Source organism: Chelonia mydas, chromosome 8 (assembly GCF_015237465.2).
Source record: "Chelonia mydas isolate rCheMyd1 chromosome 8, rCheMyd1.pri.v2, whole genome shotgun sequence".
NCBI classification, from domain to species: domain Eukaryota; kingdom Metazoa; phylum Chordata; order Testudines; family Cheloniidae; genus Chelonia; species Chelonia mydas.
The window spans coordinates 103,284,553-103,303,734 of NC_057854.1; the positions used below are offsets into that span (position 1 = coordinate 103,284,553).

General features: G+C 57.6%; 1 protein-coding gene across 2 annotated transcripts in view; it reads right to left on the reverse strand.

The window, feature by feature from the left end:
• Nucleotides 1-19,182, reverse strand: part of BTBD19 (BTB domain containing 19) — a 69,065-nt gene that overhangs the window by 37,161 nt on the left and 12,722 nt on the right. For both annotated transcript variants that reach the window (XM_037906668.2, XM_037906670.2), the window contains exon 3: nucleotides 13,798-13,851. In XM_037906668.2, coding sequence (XP_037762596.1) covers nucleotides 13,798-13,851 — 54 coding nt within the window. The remainder of the gene's footprint in view (nucleotides 1-13,797; nucleotides 13,852-19,182) is intronic.

The following is a 19,182-nucleotide window of genomic DNA, read 5'->3' on the forward strand; positions in this document are numbered from 1 at the left end:
TTTCTTCTCCAACCCTTTAGCTCTCACCTTGCAGGGGGGAAGGGCCCAGGCCATCAGTGGCCAGGAAACAGGGTGTTGGCCGTTCTCTGTGTCCAGACCCCTGCACACACCTGCCCTCTAGGGCTCTGCAGTGATCATACATAAGATGCACCTTACCCCACCCCCTAGATACTTAAGAACTGCCTAGGGGAAACTGAGGCACCCCCACAATAGTCAGAGGAAACATTAAGAACAGTCCTGCTTCGTCACAGGGGAGAGCAGCCACCCCCACTGAGCCAGCAGGGATGGGCGCTCGCAGGCTGCTACGCTCGAGCGCTGCCCCACGCCACCTGGCACACAGAGCATTCCCCATGGGAACATGGTGAACTTCACGCAGGGCTGGGTGGCCGCTGCCAGCCATGTACCCAGGGGGGCAGAGATTCCTTTCCGCCTGGTCTGCAGGTGGGGCTCAGCACCGCATGCCCCTGGCCTCTCCCCCACACCACTAGGCCCTGCTGCAGACATGTCCAGACCTGCTCTTTGTTCCTTAGCCTGCTGGCTGCTTGGCTCTGGGGCAGCAGGAAGGGCATGGGAGACCGGCCCTCTGCCAGGTGGCTAGGGCTGTAAAAGTTTTACCTGGCCCCAGAGGGTGAGAGTGGTGGGGAAACGGGGTAGCCACTGGCTGGGCCTGCCCCACCCCCACTCCAAGGCACCTCAAAGCCATGCAGGGGTTTAGTCTCACAGCCCCCTGCCCCACCCCAGGAGGGACATACTGGGGTCTCCATTTGGCACAGACAGCAAAGTGACGTGCCTAAAATCCCAGTGAGTCAGGACCGAACCATCAAAACCAGAACCCACGCGTCCGGTTCTCTGCTCTAGACCAGCGCTTCTCAAGCTATCTGATGTGGGGGACCGGCAATTTTATTTTCCAGTGTGCGCGCAGACTGGCAGCCGCTGGCTCGTGGACCGGCACCGGTCTGCGGACCACCACTCTGTGTAGCACTGCTCTAGACCAAACTCCCCTCCCAGAGCTCGGAAAGGAACCCAGGCGTCCTGGAACCCAGTCTGCCAGTTGACCCACTTTTGGGCCTAGCGCAGTGAGATTGCACAATCCCCCCTCGCAGCCCACGTGCACGGAGAGCTGTGTCTGTCTGTCAGGACTCTCCTAACATTGCATTCAGAGCTGTGAGCGTGCATGGCCCTGTACAGACAGGAGATTGGGCTGCGTAGGACGCCAGGCGGAGAGGCCGGGAACAGGAGGGCGGCAGGGTGAGGAGCTATGGCTGGCAGGGACAAGGAGCCCAGGGAGGACCCAGGGGTTCCCAGCTTTTTCTGCACTGTGACCCCAGGTTTGAGAGGCCACCCCCCATGTGGCATTAAAGGGGGTGGTGCCCTGAGCCCAGGTTGAGAACCCCGATGGAGACATGCTGGCCTGCGGGGGGCAACCCTTAGACAAGCCAGACAGGGAGCTCTCACCACAGCCCAGGAGACGGGGGGGCTGCTTACCCCAGTCAGGGGAAGAAGGGGGGGAATGGGGAGGCTGTTACCACAGCCAAAGGGAGGAGTGGGGCTGTGGGGGGTGTTGAAGGGGTAGCTACCCCAGCCAGGGGGGAAGTGGGGGGGCTGTGGGGGTGTTGAGGGAGAGTTACCCCAGCCAGGGAGAGAAGGGGGAATTGGGGGGCTGTTACCCCAGCCAGGGGGAGAAGGGAGGAATTGGGGGGCTGTTACCCCAGCCAGGGGAGAAGGAGGGAATTGGAGAGCTGTTGCCCTAGCCAGGGGGAAAAGGGGGACTGTGGGGGTGTTGAGGGGGAGTTAGCCCAGCCAGGAGGAGAAGGGGGGAACTGGGGGGGCTGTTACCCCAGCCAGGGGAGAAGGGAGGAATTGGAGGACTGTTACCCCAGCCAGGGGGAAGAGGGGGGCTGTGGGGGTGTTGAGGGGAAGTTACCCCAGCCAGGGGGAGAAGGGAAGAACTGGGGGGCTGTTACCCCAGCCAGGGGAGAAGGGGGGAATTGGAGGGCTGTTACCCCAGCCAGGGGGAAGAGGGGGGACTGTTGGGGTGTTGGGGGGGAGTTACCCCAGCCAGGAGGAGAAGGGGGAACTGGGGGGGCTGTTACCCCAGCCAGGGGAGAAGGGAGGAATTTGAGGGCTGTTACCCCAGCCAGGGGGACAAGGGGAGCTGTTAGCTGTGCTCCCCCTAACTCGAGCTCCCCTCCCTCTCCCTCCCAGGATGCCCCTTGCTGCGTGTGCGGCAGCCAGGCCCCACGGCGCCTGCCTGTTGAGAGCAGAACCGGCATCAAAGCCAAGCTGCACGCTGGCCGACCCGTGCCCACCCTGCCGCCACGGCCCAGCGCTGCAGCTCTTCCCCCAGGAGAAGGGAAGAATTGGGGGGCTCTTCCCCCGGCCAGGAGAAGCGGGGAGCAGCTCAATGCCCGGCCGCTTGGCGCGGCAGCAAGGCCTTGGTTGGCCTGGCCCAGGACTGCTCTGAACGAATTCTTGGATCCCCCCGGCCCCGTTCCCCGGGCCTGAGCCCCTCTTTGTCTGTGGGACGGCAGCTGTGCACGGCTGGCCCCAGCCCAGCGCTGCGGTCATTTCCTGACCCCCCCGCCCCCCCCGCCTCCCGGCCCACCTGCCTGGCTTTCATGAGCCCAGCTCCCAGCCCGGGGGCCGGATGGGGCAGGCACTGGGGCTGGGGGCGGGAAGCGGCCACGGGGCGGGGAGCAGCCAGCTATTCTTAGGAGACGAGATCAACGAAACCCACGGGGGGGGGGGGGGCAACGAGGCAACCTCACAATCAAAACAAAGCACGTGCCTGGGCATGCCAGCCCCACAGCTCCCTCGCTGCCGGCCCCACACCCCCCACTCCACCCCCACAGCTCCCTCACTGCCAGCCCCACAGCCCCCACTCCACCCCCGCAGCTCCCTCACTGCCGGCCCCACACCCCCCACTCCACCCCCACAGCTCCCTCACTGCCGGCCCCACACCCCTCACTCCACCCCCACAGCTCCCTCACTGCCAGCCCCACACCCCCCACTCCACCCCCGCAGCTCCCTCACTGCTGGCCCCACACCCCCCACTCCACCCCCACAACTCCCTCACTGCCGGCCCCACACCCCTCCCCACTCCACCCCCACAGCTCCCTCACTGCCGGCCCCACACCCCCCACTCCACCCCCGCAGCTCCCTCACTGCCCGCCCCACACCCCCCACTCCACCCCCGCAGCTCCCTCACTGCCGGCCCCACACCCCCCCCCCCCACTCCACCGAGCAGCTCCCTCACCGCCGGCTCCTCACCCCCCACTCCACCCCCGCAGCTCCCTCACTGCTGGCCCCACACCCCCCACTCCACCCCCACAGCTCCCTCACTGCCGGGCCCAAATCTCCCTCACTGCCGGCCCCATACCCCCCACTGCAGCCCCACAGATCCCTCACTGCTGGCCCCACAGCTCCCTCACCGCCGGCCCCACCCCCCCCACTCCACCCCCACAGCTCCCTCACCGCCGGCCCCACCCCCCCCACTCCACCCCCACAGCTCCCTCACTGCCGGCCCCACACCCCCCACTCCACCCCCACAGCTCCCTCACTGCCGGCCCCACACCCCCCACTCCACCCCCGCAGCTCCCTCACTGCCGGCCCCACACCCCCCACTCCACCCCCACAGCTCCCTCACTGCCGGCCCCACACCCCCACTCCAGCCCCACAGCTCCCTCACTGCCGGCCCCACACCCCCACTCCAGCCCCACAACTTCCTCACTGCCGGCCCCACACCCCCCCCACTCCACCCCCACAGCTCCCTCACTGCCGGCCCCACACCCCCCACTCCACCCCCACAGCTCCCTCACTGCCGGGCCCAAATCTCCCTCACTGCCGGCCCCACACCCCCACTCCAGCCCCACAGCTCCCTCACTGCCGGCCCCACACCCCCCACTCCATCCCCACAGCTCCCTCATTGCCAGCCCTACACGCCCTGCGCCGGCCTCCCGGCCTGGGCCTGCCAGCCCCGCGTCTCCCTCACTGCCAGCCCCGCACCCGCCTGTGCCAGCCCTGCAGCTCCCTCACTGCCAGTCCCATGCCACCCGCACCGCCCCATGGCTCCCAGTCCCTGGCCTGGGTCTACCAGCTCCACGCCCCCTGCATCAGCCCTGCAGCTCCTCCACTGCCAGCCCCATACCCCCTGTGCCAACCCCACAGCTCCCTGGCCTGGGTCTGCCAGCCCCGTGCCCCACGTGCTGGCCTTTAGCCGGGGCTTCAGGCCCAGTGTTTAGAACATACTCGTCTGGGAATTAGCACGGGTGAGGCACACGTACCCCCTGCACGCGCGCGTGCACACACACACACACACACACACACACACACACACACACACACACACACACCACCCCCACATTCTTCACACTCGGCTAAGAGGAAGCTTGGGCGCCCCCCTCAGCCAGCCGTTGCTGCCCCACGCGGACGGCTCCTCCCAATCACACAGGATGGGATCAATGCAACAGCGAGGTCCCTTCTCTCCACTAAGGAAGGAGACTCTGGTCTCCCTGTCCAGCCAGGTCCTGCCCCATCCAGCTCTGCCTATGGCCAGGGAGCCACTGGCCTGTTAGTTACAGGGGCAGCCCCACATCAGTGGACACAAGGGAAGAAAACTAGCCTTCAAAGCCCCTTCCCGCAGCTGCTTGGGCTGGAGAAGGCCTGGGAGACGAGACCTCCCCAGACCCAGGGGGACGGTTCCCTCAGTATTCTGGCTGGGCTGGTTTTCAATTACCCAAGAAAGTAGCTTCCACACGTTGCCCTGCCTGCCAGCCCTCACTGCCTGGCAGCTTCCCCTCTGCCCTACGTTGGCCTGGGCTCGAAATGAAACGTTCCCTCAGCTCTCGGGCCAGCCACACAGCCGTGGGCTCCCGGGGAGCAGGCCCAGGCCCCTGTGCTTTGGATGGGCAATTCCTTACCGCTGCCCAGGACTGGCTCGGTCACTTTCCACCCCAGGTGGGTCCAACACCCCGCGCTGGTCCTGGCGAGTGCAGGGTAAGTCACGGGGAAATCTCCGGACCCTTGGGAGGCCCCCGCAGAAACCACAGCTCCCAGAACACAACACACAGCCTCCAGCCCATCCTGCAGCGATGCCGGCGTGGCTCAAGGTGGAGCACTGCACCCTGGGAATTACACTCTCCATTGTAATTCCCGTTCTCATCTGCTCTATTTATGTGCCCATCCCATGTGGCCGTTGGGCTGTTGGCAAGTTTCCAGCCTAGCTCTGGTTGACCCTGCAGAAGACACTTTGCTGGGCTCCTCCGTCCCAAGCCCAACCGCTAAGAGGCGCAGCCGCGGTACGGGCCGTAGAAGAGCCCTGACGGCAGGTTCCCCTGACACGGTGGCTGGGAGAACGAGCAGCAGGTGTGGGTTCCCTCGCTGACCAGCATCGCCAGCCGGGCGAGCTCCGGGAAAGGAGAGGCACTAGTCCGAAGCGGAAACGACGCGCTAGTGACACGTGCTCCCTGGGCAGGTTATGGAAAAGCAGTGCGGGCCTCTGCGGGAAGGAAGGGGTGAATTCCCTGCTGCTGACACCACCCGCGCCCGGAGAGGGATTCCTGAAAAACTGAAAGTGCCTCGAGATCCAAATGGCATGCAGGTGTGGAAAGAGCCAGGAGCAGTTAGCCAGAGGCTGCTGGCTTCATCCCAGCACCTCTCTGAATCACACTGTGCAGGCATGAGGAAGACCCATGAGATCACCATGCCCAGGCCCTGCTGCCATGTGCAGAACGGGCGTGGGAACCTGCATCACACCACACCCGGGGAAGCTCTTCCACCGCCACGGGGAACCCTGCCGCCAGGACGTTCAGCCCGATATTCAGCCTAAGTGTTCTCCCTTTCTAAATCTCGTCCCACTGCTCCTCATTGTGACGAAGTGGGACCGTTCTTAATGTTTCCTCTGAATACAGTAGGGGTGGCTCAGTTTCCCCTAGGCACTTCGTAAGTCTCTAGGTGGTGGGATAAGGGGGTGTAATGGTTGCAGAGCAAAGGGCCAGTGTACACAAATGGCCGACACTCTGTCTCCTGGCAACTGATGGCCTGTGCCCTTCCCCCTGCAAGGTGAGAGCTAAAGGGTTGGAGAAGAAAGGGATCCGGTGACCTCCTGGCCCGGGAAAGGGACAAAGCCCAGAGGAGGAGGGGCTGGAGGGAGTTTCAGTTTGGGGCTGGCTGGGGATGTGGAGTGAAGTGCAGATGTGGTTGTCTGGCTCACTACCCCCCAAAATGGACTCGGCTGAGGGGTCCTGTTCTCTGTACCTACCAAGCTCTGTTTTACTGGCTGGCTGAGAGTCACGTCTGACTGCGGAGTTGGGGGGCAGGACCCTCTGGCTTTCCCAGAAGCCCCGCCTGGGTGGGCTCGCTGTGGGAAGCGCATGGAGGGGCAGAGGATGCTGAATTCTCTGAGGTCAGACCCAGGAAGGTGGAAGCTGTGTGAGCTTCATGCCCTGAAGACGGTCTGCTCCCAGAGAAAAAAGAAAAGGAGGACTTTTGGCACCTTAGAGATTAACCAATGTATTAGAGCATAAGCTTTCGTGAGCTACAGCTCACTTCATCGGATGCATACAGTGGAAAATATAGTGGGGAGATTTTATATACACAGAGAACATGAAACAATGGGTGTAACCATACAGACTGTAACAAGAGTGATCAGGAAAGGTGAGCTATTACCAGCAGGAGAGCGGGGGTTGGGGGGGCGGGTGGGGGGGGGAACTTTTGTAGTGATAATCAAGGTGGGCCATTTCCAGCAGTTTACAAGAACAGTAGGAGGGGAAATAAACAAAGGGGAAATAGTTTTACTTTGTGTAATGACACATCCACATTCAAGCCTAAGTTAATTGTATCCAGTTTGCAAATTAATTCCAATTCAGCAGTCTCTCGTTGGAGTCTGTTTTTGAAGTCTTTTTGTTGTAATATTGCGACATTTAGGTCTGTAATCGAGGGACCAGAGAGATTGAAGTGTTCTCCGACTGGTTTTTGAATGTTATAATTCTTGACGTCTGATTTGTGTCCATTTATTCTTTTACGTAGAGACTGTCCAGCTGGTAATAGCTCACCTTTCCTGATCACTCTCGTTACAGTCTGTATGGTAACACCAATTGTTTCATGTTCTCTGTGTACATAAAATCTCCCCACTGTATTTTCCACTGTATGCATCCGATGAAGTGAGCTGTAGCTCACGAAAGCTTATGCTTTAATAAATTTGTTAATCTTTAAGGTGCCACAAGTACTCCTTTTCTTTTTACGGATACAGACTAACACGGCTGCTACTCTGCTCCCAGAGAGGAGACTTCCCCAGAGTCCTGACTGGCTTCGTAGGGAGCAGTTCCAGAGCATCGCCTGGGGACTCCGTGACAGTTGTTCCTCAAAGCATGCCGCTAAATAATTCCCCTCCGTCGGCGGCCTTGACCCGTTCAGATCAACGCACGGTTCCTATGGCTCCCCTTCCACCCCCCTGGTCTTGTCTACACTAGAGAAGTTGACCATGCTGAGAACTGTTGTCACCTTGTAGTTTGCTCGTAATGCGCACACGCCCACGCACACAGGTTCCAACCAGTTCACAAATGTGCAAAAGGGACCAGTGTGTTTTCAGGGCTAGATCCCAGGTTAGTGCCAGTGTGGGTGCAGATCCATCAAACCAGTTCAACTGGACACCCCACTGCGATCCCACAGGGCACCAGCCACCTTGGCACGTCTCCCACAATGCACGGTTTCTGGAAGCTTGGCAAGGAACTGAGGGTTAAGTACCCAGAAGGCATTGCAACTGAAATGACTTAGGAAAATACCTACGGCATGACTAGTGCGGATACACGGAACTATCAATGCTTAAACCAATTCAATACAGACTCAGCAAAGCCAAGGACTTTGTCCTTATTTAGCCAAAGAAATGAGGTTAGTTCTTTGAAGCATTCCTCAGAAACCGCTCCCAGCCCTTGATCTTTTTTATGGCTCTTCTCTGAACTCCCCCCTGTTTGTCAATATTGTCCTGGTAACAAAATAACTGAGAAGAGGACACACAATCCCAAAGGAGATTGCAGAGTCAAACAGCGCCTTCCCTCCCCGCTCCCTGACCTGCTGATTCTGTGTACTCAGCTCACAACTGGACTGGACTGGCTTTGATGCAATGTGACACTGCAACTTTCTGCCCTGGATCTCCTCCAGACGTTGCTCCTTCCCTGCTTTCTCGCTGCATATCTGGTTTGAATTACTTTGCCTTAGATTTACTAGCTGGATCGTTTCTGCTCAGATTTCTAGCTCCTCTTGATCATTAACTGGCTCACAATGCCTCAGTTTAGGACCAGCTGCACTGTTTTTTCCCCTCTTCCAGGTCATTAATGAAGATATTCAATGTGAGACCAGACGACAGACCCGCGCTACCCCTGGACGTTTCCTTCCTGATTAAATACCGTGCAGTGAATCCTTAGCCCTTATTTACATCCAGTCTGCAGTCCATGGAACAGTGCATACCAAAGCACATTTGTATTCGTTTCATGCGAGATTGCAAACACTTAGCTAAAATTCCAGCACACACTTCACATCCAGCATTCCCTGCATCCACTCATTGCGTCCACCTAGCCAAACAAGCAGTCAGCTTTGCCTGATGAGGTCTGATCTGGGTAAGCACATGCTGCTTATAGCACTTGGTTCTGTTAGGTAGGAGTTGGGCATCATTTCCCGCGTAAGATCTGTTCCATGATTTTACTGGGGGACTGAATTTCATCCCCCAAAGGGCAACTGCCTGGAGGACCCTCCTTTCCCATTCAAAGATCAGTACCACGTTGTGTTAATTTATAATTTTCTAGTACCTCCCCTATTTTCCCCGACAGCTCTGTGCCTCGGTTTCCCCATCTGTAAAACGGGGATAACAATACCAACCTCCTTTAGAATGTGCTTTGAGATCTACAGATGAAAAGCGCGGTATAAAACCTGGGTGTTATTTTAGGAATAATTATCAGCTGTTCCAAGTGTTTGGAAGCTACCACTCTAGGATGCCTGTCACCTGGGCATGCTAAGGCGCAGAATTCCTTTCCCTGCTCTTCATAAATAGCTAGTTTCTCTTAGCCCCCTTGGCTGTCCTTCACTTGGTCTGCACCCCCCCCCTCCCCGCACTATAACTACCTATTCTGGTTTGCTTCCTTCTCCTCTTCCACCCGTTTTAAACTGCAGGGTTTTGAGCAGTCAGTCCCCCATGAACCCCATATCAGCCGTATCTCATACTCCTCTTTCCCAGTCTGGGATGTCTGAACCCTTGCAACTCCCCGCTGGTTTGAGTTACCCTTTCCTCCCTTCTCCCCTTGCTCGCTAGATACTTGAATTCTCCCTGAGCTCTCTTGCTGCGTTCACCAGGAACTCAAGTGGTTCATGGTTACTCTCACATCCTTGTTAGCGTCTCCCTTTTGGAGAGGAGTACAAAGAGAGGGGAAACCCTGGTGTGAATCTCCGGATCATAAGGCCGATTCCACCCTAATTTAGGAATCTCTTTGATTGCGCATATTTGGCTGCGTGTGAAACCCAGCAGAGAGATACCAGTGGTTAAAAATCCCCCATGACTGCAACTTCCCATGCTCTCAAGTCCGTTGGCAGCTGGCCTGGGAAGTTTAGCTCTCCCCACCCCCCACCCCCACCCCCAGTCCTGGGAGTGGGCAGGAGATTCTGTCTGTCACTTCCCTTTTGTTTTTCCATTCCTCGCCCCCTCTTCCTCCTAACCCAAAGGATTTCACTAGTTCGCTCAGACAAGCACAACCCTGACTTCCCTGCCCCAAGCCCCGTATCTCTCTCCCAGCTTCATGAGCCTTCACTTCACTCCCAGCTCTGAGAGGGACGGATCAGCCTGGGAGGGACGGATCAGCCCGTCTCAGATCCTCTCACGCTCCCTCAGACACAGCTGAGCAGGGGAAGTCTCTTGCTTCATGCAGGATCAGCCATTCGGCTGTACAAATAAGAAACGGGAGCCACTCCACAGTTAGGCCCGTGTAAATGAAAGGAGTCTGCAGCAGCTCATGGCTGCGCCTTGTAGGGAAGTTGGCCATTACATGGTGTGTCGGCAGGTCCCATGCGGAGATCTCCTGCTGAGTCAAGGCAGTTTGCTGCACTTAGCCAAGTCACTATGGGTTGTCTCTTTAGCATGCCTGGAATGACCCTGACACATCCCGAGTGCATGTGGCTAGGAGGGGCCTGAGTCATCCGCAGTTTAAGGATCTTACTTAGAAAGCAAGGAACTGCCTTGGAGTGGATGACCTCATGGGGTTTTCCCACCTCGGACTGCGATGGTCCTGTGACGCCATGGCCAGGGAAAGCCAGCCGCGTCCACACACTGCAATGGAGGAAAACGGCTGAAGAACAAGTGGCTTAGCTACCCCTCCCCCCCAAGACGGGTGCCGAAGAGCTGAGATACATGCACAGGGCGAGCCACACGGGGCCGTGGATCTACACAGCTGGCAGGTGGTGACCCCATCAGCTCTGGACACAAAGGATAGTGCTGTGGGTAAGGCGCTGGACGGTCCGTCAGGAGAGCTGGGTTCAACTCCTGGCTCTGCTATGGAGGACAGGCATGTCATTATCCCTCCATGCCTCAGTTTCCCAATCTGTAAAACAGGGCTAATCATCCCTGCTTCATCTCTACAGACTCTTCAGGTGAGTGACCAACGGTTACTGTGTGTAAATATGGTGCCCAGCAGAAGAGGGCCCTGATCTGCTTGGGCCTCCAGGTGCTACTGTCATCAAATAAATACAGTAGAACTGACCAGTCAACCGCACACCTCATCTGGAACCGGAAGTACACAATCAGGCAGCAGCAGAGACAAAATAAATAAATAAAGCAAATACAGAACAGTACTTCATGAAATGTAAAGTATAAAAAAAAATAAAGGAAAAGTTTAAAAAAAGATTTGACAAGCTGAGGAAACTGTTTCCTTATACTGGAAACCTACTGACCGCTATACTTACCTACATGCCTCCAGCTTTCATCCAGACCACACCACACGATCCACTGTCTACAGCCAAGCTCTACGATATAACCGCATTTGCTCCAACCCCTCAGACAGAGACAAACACCTACAAGATCTCTATCACGCGTTCTTACAACTACAAAACCCACCTGCTGAAGTGAAGAAACAGATTGATAGAGCCAGAAGAGTACCCAGAAGTCACCTACTCCAGGACAGGCCCAACAAAGAAAATAACAGAACGCCACTAGCCGTCACCTTCAGCCCCCAACTAAAACCTCTCCAACGCATCATCAAGGATCTACAACCTATCCTGAAGGACGACCCATCACTCTCACACATCTTGGGAGACAGGCCAGTCCTTGCCTACAGACAGCCCCCCAACCTGAAGCAAATACTCACCAGCAACCACACATCACACAACAAAACCACTAACCCAGGAACCTATCCTTGCAACAAAGCCTGTTGCCAACTGTGCCCACATATCTATTCAGGGGACACCATCATAAGGCCTAATCACACCAGCCACACTATCAGAGGCTCATTCACCTGCACATCCACCAATGTGACAGATGCCATCATGTGCCAGCAATGCCCCTCTGCCATGTACATTGGCCAAACCGGACAATCTCTACGTAAAAGAATAAATGGACACAAATCAGACATCAGGAATTACAATATTCAAAAACCAGTCGGAGAACACTTCAATCTCTCTGGTCACTCGATTACAGATCTAAAACTGGGAGGAGTGGTAGATACGCTGGAGGGCAGGGATAGGATACAGAGGGACCTAGACAAATTGGAGGATTGGGCCAAAAGAAACCTGATGCGGTTCAATAAGGATAAGTGCAGGGTCCTGCACTTAGGACGGAAGAACCCAATACACAGCTACAGACTAGGGACCGAATGGCTCAGCAGCAGTTCTGCGGAAAAGGACCTAGGGGTTACAGTGGACGAGAAGCTGGATATGAGTCAGCAGTGTGCCCTTGTTGCCAAGAAGGCCAATGGCATTTTGGGATGTATAAGTAGGGGCATAGCGAGCAGATCGAGGGACGTGATCGTTCCCCTCTATTCGACATTGGTGAGGCCTCATCTGGAGTATTGTGTCCAGTTTTGGGCCCCACACTACAAGAAGGACGTGGATAAATTGGAGAGAGTCCAGCGAAGGGCAACAAAAATGATTAGGGGTCTGGAACACATGACTTATGAGGAGAGGCTGAGGGAACTGGGATTGTTTAGTCTGCAGAAGAGAAGAATGAGGGGGGATTTGATAGCTGCTTTCAACTACCTGAGAGGTGGTTCCAGAGAGGATGGTTCTAGACTATTCTCAGTGGTAGAAGAGGACAGGACAAGGAGTAATGGTCTCAAGTTGCAGTGGGGGAGGTTTAGGTTGGATATTAGGAAAAACTTTTTCACTAAGAGGGTGGTGAAACACTGGAATGCGTTACCTAGGGAGGTGGTAGAATCTCCTTCCTTGGAAGTTTTTAAGGTCAGGCTTGACAAAGCCTTGGCTGGGATGATTTGATTGGGGATTGGTCCTGCTTTGAGCGGGGGGTTGGACTAGATGACCTCCTGAGGTCCCTTCCAACCCTGATATTCTATGATTCTATGAATTCTTCTACAAAAAAACTTCAAAAACAGACTCCAACGAGAGACTGCTGAATTGGAATTAATTTGCAAAGTGGACTGGCCAGGGACGAGGAGTGAAGTGCAGACGTGGCTGTCTGGTTCACTGCCCCCCAAAATGGACTCGGCTGAGGGGTCCTGTTCTCTGTACCAACAAGCTCTGTTTTAGACCATGTTCCTGCCATCTAATAAACCTTCTGTTTTACTGGCTGGTTGAGAGGCACGTCTGACTGTGGAGTTGTGGGGCAGGACCCTCTGGCTTCCCCAGGAGCCCGCCTGGGCGGACTCGCTGTGGGAAGCGCACGGAGGGGCAGAGGAGGCTGAATGCTCCGAGGTCAGACCCAGGAAGCCAGGTGAGCTGTGTGTCCTGAAGACAGGCTGCTCCCAGAGAGGAAACTTCACCAGAGTCCTGCTCGGCTCTGTAGGGAGCAGTCGCAGAGCATTGCCCGGGGATGCCGTGGCACCCCCATCCCCAAGGTGCCCGTAAGGCTGAGGTTCGATGGTAACTTTTCATAACCTCTCCACTTTCCGAGCTGCCCAGAAGCGCCGACGGGCTCAGCTGAGATCACATCGGGGAACTCAGCTCAGTTTGCTGGACTGAGCACAGAGAATGAGCCTCCCATTTCCAAGTTTTCCCAGAAATAGAGTCACCCAAAGTCTACTCATGCAGCCTTGGCCCTTGACTACAAACTCCCACAATGCAATGCACCCACAAGGCCAGGTACTGAGCAGCCCATTCCCATTGGCCTGGCTGCTTTCTCTGCAGTGATTCCAGACAAGCTCCGGCAGGGCGGAAGGAACAAACAACCCTGGTTTGCTCCCCCGAGATGTTACCTCCCTGCACCCTTAACCATCTCCAGTGACCTGCTGAAAGAAGCTACTGGTACCATTCCCCTGCCCCCAGCTCCCTGAGGTGTAAGAACGAGCCTGCGACCAAGGGACACAATCACCCACTCCTGCCCCCTCTGCACGCTCCTGCCGGGTCCCTCATGGGGCGGTACCGGCCCAGCCCTCTGACGGTGCAAATCCGCATTGCTGGGGTGACGTGCCCCCCTAACGTTAGCGGCCCTATGTCAACCTACTCGCTCCCTTCCTCCCCCCAGGGACAGAGAGGGCTAAATGTGCAGTCCCTGGCCCGCCGGACATCACCACCCATCACCTGACCGTCCCGTCCCCCTAGCACCCATGTATTTAACAAGAGGCAGCCCAGGCCGTGAGGCGAGGGCCTTACCTTCCTCAGGTCGTCCAGCCCATACTCCACAGCCGAGGTGAGCACCTCCAGGGCCTGCGGAGTGAAGAAACATACTGGTGAGAAAGAGAGCGCAGGTGCCATGCTGGCAGGGCCAGGGGCCTCAGGTCTGTTCTCTGCATCTGTCCTCTCCAGCCATTCTCAGCCGGTCGCACTGGGGTTATTCTACAGCCCCCCCCAACACACACACACCCCACATGCACGGGCAAGGGACTGGCATTGGTTGGGGGGACAGAGTGTCTTGGGGGCTCCAGCCGGGGGCCCCCACCTGACAAATGTGTTTAAAAAGAGACCAAGAGAGCTTTGGAAACGTTACAAAGGAAGCTGGCACCTGCTGGAAGCAGCCTGGCCTGCTCATGGGAGCTGAGGTGTTGACAAGTGCCAGGAGACACACACTCATAGGCTCTCCCCGACGCGCTCTCCTCCAAGCAGGCACGTGGCCCCGCCACCGCAGTTCTCAGCCGCCAACGTGGCAAAGCAGCAGGGCCCATTCTGACCGTTCGGCATTTCACAAAGCTGTGGGCAGCAGAGGCTCATTGCCACAGACATTCTCCCGTTGCCCAGGGGAGGCGCTAGCCCGGGGTCTGAGCAACGCTCGGGGCACTGTACCCACTCACAGCTGCCAGAACTGCTGCCAAGCGCCAGGTGGCACAGATCTGACCCTCAGGCTCTCCTGGGACGGCCTGGAGATGGGAGGCCTCTGCTCAGCCCCAGAACTGGCTCGTGGTCTTCTTGCACAACTCCCCGTCCATGTGACCCAGCTGGGATCTAGAAGGCCCCCCGTCGCATTGAAGGCAGGGCAGTTCAGTTTCCACAGTACCATTCACACAAGGCAGGATGGCTGCTCTCCCGTCAGCCTAGAGTGAAGGGGACCTGGCCACCCAGGGTGGATGGATCCCAGCCCCTGGAGCCATCCCATCCACCCCACATTACTGAGTGTAGCTAGCCTGACAATCCCCAGCCCGAAGCTCCATGAGTGAGCAGAGCCTTAAAAGACTTCCTGAGCCGCCTGGGAAGGAGGAGGGAGCTGGGCCGGAGTCAGAGGTGCTCCGAGGGAAAGCCACCGCGTTGCCTCAACAAGCCCCAGGAACGCCAGGAAAACTGGAAGAGCCTGATTCATACCTTCCCAGCAGCGGGACGCAACCCAGCCTCACCCTCTCTCAGAATTGCTGGGCACAGCGGGTAACACCAGGAGCCTGTGTCACTGGTTTGACATGCACAACTCACGACACCTGGGGCCCAAGGTCAGCTGCCTAGTGGCCCAACAGACACGTATGGTGGGCACGAGTCAGGAGAGGTCTGCTCAGAGCTGGGATCAGCGCAAGGGGCAGAAGTCGACGGGAGGAGCTATGGAGACAGCGGCTGAAAGGGGCAGGCCGCTGGGAACCCGTGAGCCCTGGCAGGGCTGTTATCCAGCCCCCAGCTGGTTTGCAATTTCCCACCATCCTCCCCAGCCTAAAAAGTGCAAAGGGAGGGACCTATGTAGCAGGGACAATGGGTAGGAGAAGAGGTGAGACATCCCCTCCTGGGTGACACCCCAAGCCTCCTGCTCACTCTCCCAGTGGGGTTATTTCCTCACCGCTGCCTGGAGCCGGGCTGCCACCTTCTTCTGAGCATGTCAGACAAGTGCTGGGACATCTGTGTCGTTATGGTGCGATGCAGCACCAGAGTGAGGATGCTGGGTCCCCAGGACGCAACTCATGGCGGGGCAGGACCAGGCACTGGGTGGGACAGTGCAGGAGGTGGACTAGCTGGGACATACTAGACCAAACCATCCCTCCTCCCTAGGGTCTTACCTATGTTGAGCGTTTTGCTTTTGCTCCTGGCAATGGTATTTCACTCAGCCAGCGGATACCGACAGCTGCAGTGATGGATGGCACAGGTATCATTTCTTCCCTTGGCCGGAGATCCCCAGCTTAGACACGGCCTGCTCCCTAAACCTGGGCCTCTCACAACAAGCCCCAGTGCGTCCAAGGAGAAGCAGCCAGGGCTTTCTTGGAGAAAGGGCTACGCCCCAGTTAAAGTTAATTGCAAATGCACATGCCAGACGGCTCCTTTGAACGCAGTGATCCTTGCCATTAGTTTTACTATTGACTTTTCCTGATTAATTAATTAGGGGCAGGGGCTCTCCAACTTGTAAACCACATGAACCAAACTCTACCAGAGAGAAGGTCCCTCCCTCCACCACTTGCCCTCCCAGTCACAGCAGCTACTACAGCAGCTGCTTCCAGGGGAAGGTAAAGGAGTTGGCATATTTTTAGTTCTCTAACAGCTGGAAGCCAGGAGGAAGAGCCGGGCCCAAGTCACCAGCCAGCTCTCTGCAGGCCACCAGCGAGTGTCCTGCGGACCCCAAGCTGGGAACCACCATCTCCCTGCCGGGATCACTGCAGGATAACATGCCCCAGCAAGGAGTGCTCCTAGTCCAGAAGGCCGTAGGCTGGCAATAGGCATTGGGGCCTGCTGGCTAGAGCAGGGGATGCAAGGCGGGGCTCTTCGGTGCTATTCCTAGATCAACTCTCTCTGTGCCTCAGTTTCTTCACTGCCTCACAGGTGTGCTGAGAGGCTTCACCAGGTCCCATTTGCCCACTGTTTGGCTATGGATCACCTCAGAGGAAATCCCAAAATACCATTCTCATTAGAACGCCAGCTGGGATTCCACGTGGTGTAGCCTACGCAGCAGCCACACCAGCTACAGCCCGTCCACCCCTGCGAGACGCCGGGTCTCCCATGCTCAGCTAGACCCTGGGAGAGGAGCATTTCACACTTGGTCCCCATCCGCTGACCACAGAGCTGGTCCAGGCTGGGCTCTGATCCTGCACGGAGCTTACTCAGAGTCCAGGTCACGTGTCAGGCTCGGGAGCTGAATTTCTCCCTGGCTTCAGGCAGCTAACAAGGGGCCACCTCCTCTTACACTGGAACAGTCACACCAGAGGGAACACAACCAGAGCCGTGACGAACAGGATCGGGCATTCGCCCACACAGCCACGGGCACTGGCCGCCAGCTGGGCAGAGAGACAGTTTCTGTCCCATGACAGCCTGTGTGGCCAGGTCTCTCCTCCGTCTGTGCTCCTCAGGCCACAAGGGCCTCGGAGGGGCAAGAGGGCAGCTCAACGGGCCAGACGGCTGCTCAGTGCAACTGGCTCTCTGCAGTAAGGGCCGTGACGAGGCCGCCCTGGAAAGCAACCCTTGAGCCAGCCCGCAGCAGGGAAGGGAACACAGCCCGGCCTTTCAAGCAGACCCCTTGTGGCAGTCTGGACCCCTGGCGTCACCCCTTGGACAAAGTATAAAACTCCTATTTGCTGGTCATTATTGTCCTGGTAAAATACCTGTGGCAACCTTGTGTGTGAATGAATAAGCTTGGAGTTACTCCACATGTAAAGAACAGCCACACTGGGTCAGACCAAAAGCCCAGTTTGATCCTGTCTGCTGACAGTGGCCAGTGCCAGGTGCCCCAGAGGGAAGGAACAGAACAGAGGGTGATGCAGCCCTTGTCACCCCTGTCCATCCCCTGTCACCATTCCCAGCTTCTCACAAACAGAGGCTAGGGACACCATCCCTGCCCATCCTGACTAATAGCCCTTGATGTTCCGAGTCTGGGGAGCGGCCAGACCCATTCTTCAGACAGAGGGCAAGCTGGTGCCTCAGCCAGGTGTGGACAAGGTCACATGGGCCATCACCTGCTAAGTGGCCATTCATTGGCAGGGCAAAAAATCTCCATCCCAGCAAAGAAACAGCCTGGGGTTCCCAGCCCTGCAGCCTGCCTGTTGCCACGCTCCCAGCTGGAGCTGCTTCTCAGAGCTGGAGTGGGGGGGACTATAAAAAGTGGGGGGCAGATGCCCCAGAGTTTCCCGGCCATTCTCTCAGCCTCTGGCAGTCCAGGCACTGGAAGAACAAAAGCAGCAGTGCTGGGCTGGGGCAGGGACCTGGACCGAAAGAACTTCAGCCAGCGAAGCTCCTGAAAGGTGGGGCGAGCTTTGAGTGTCACCTGGGTCCGTGTGTCAGGCGTCAGTTGCTCTTGCAGCCACTTCTGACAGTCATGCCTCATGCTGTGTATTCCCGTCAACTCTCCCTCTTCGTCGTTAATCAACTTGTTTGATCTCATCCAGCGTGGAAGGGGTTGGGAGAGTCCGTTTGAGGTCACCGAGTCTGTGCATTGTTTCCCTTGATGAGATCACTGACTTGTGTGAATTGGTATTGGCCAGGGGAGGGCTGCCCAGTGCAGGATGTTTGTTTCTGGGGGGGAATCCCAGACCGAGGGCGTGTGGGTGTCCCCAGCTGCAGTTCACACCCCGACGTGGCTGCGGGCGACTGTTGGTGAGCAGGCTGGGTCTGGAGGCGACAGTAGCAGAGAGGGGTAAAGGGCACCCCAGGTCCGAGGGCAGGGGAACACAGCTCCTCATTAGTCCGGCTTGGACTCTGGGGATGTCACACCCGGCTCTGGGCTGCAACAACCTCCACCTCTGCCTCACCACGACACCCCCAGACGCCCCCAGCGCCGCTGCTGAATCAGCTGGAGGGGGAACCACGATGCTCTGCTGGGGGGCTGCCAGGCCGTCCCACCCGCCCTGCAGTTGCTTAGATCCAGGGGCCGGGAGTGGGGGTGGGGGATGAGGATGGCCATGCAATGGCCGTGCGAATGGCTGAGTGGTGTTAATACTGGGGGGCACTTCCCCTCCCCACAGCTGGCTTTGGACTTGCCTCATGCTTTGCCACGGGAGCGGGGTAAAGGACAGGGAACCTCCGGAGAAGCCTGATTCTTCCTTAGCCCAGGAGCTACCTTGCAGGGCCGTTGGGGGCTGGGGAAAGGCCGTGGTTGTGCCCATGGTCTCCCCCCCACCCCCCGAGTTCTGGGGCCCTTTCTCTGTGCCATGGGCTCTCAATTTGGGGCTGGCGGGGAGGTTAAAATCCAGCCCTGGTCCATTTCACTGCAGGAATGTAAGGTGATGGCCGGGGCTGACCTGCGCTCCTGGGCCTCTCCACGGCTGCCGTGCGGCTGGGATGCCCCCAGCCAAGGCTCAGCAGGTCAGTGCGTGGGGCCAGGAGGTGAGGGGTGGGGGTGTCTGAGCAAGGAGCGTGGTGCGGAGAGCGTAGGAGAGAAAGGGCTGAATCCCCCGGGTGACTCCGCCCCCAGGCAGGGCGATGCCCGGGATGGCCCCGGCTGGCAGTGTTTTCCCGGGCGTGGTTCCTGTTTCCTTGGGCTGAGTTTATCTTAGTTCTCTGAGCTGGGTGATTCGCACCCTGTTCCGATGCTGCATGGGCGGGGCGAGGGGCATTGCTCTAAAAATAGCCTAGAGCAAGCAGCCTCCAGTGCCACCCCCCTCCCACTGGCACCCCGACCCTTTCCCCCACTGCCCCCATAATGAGGAG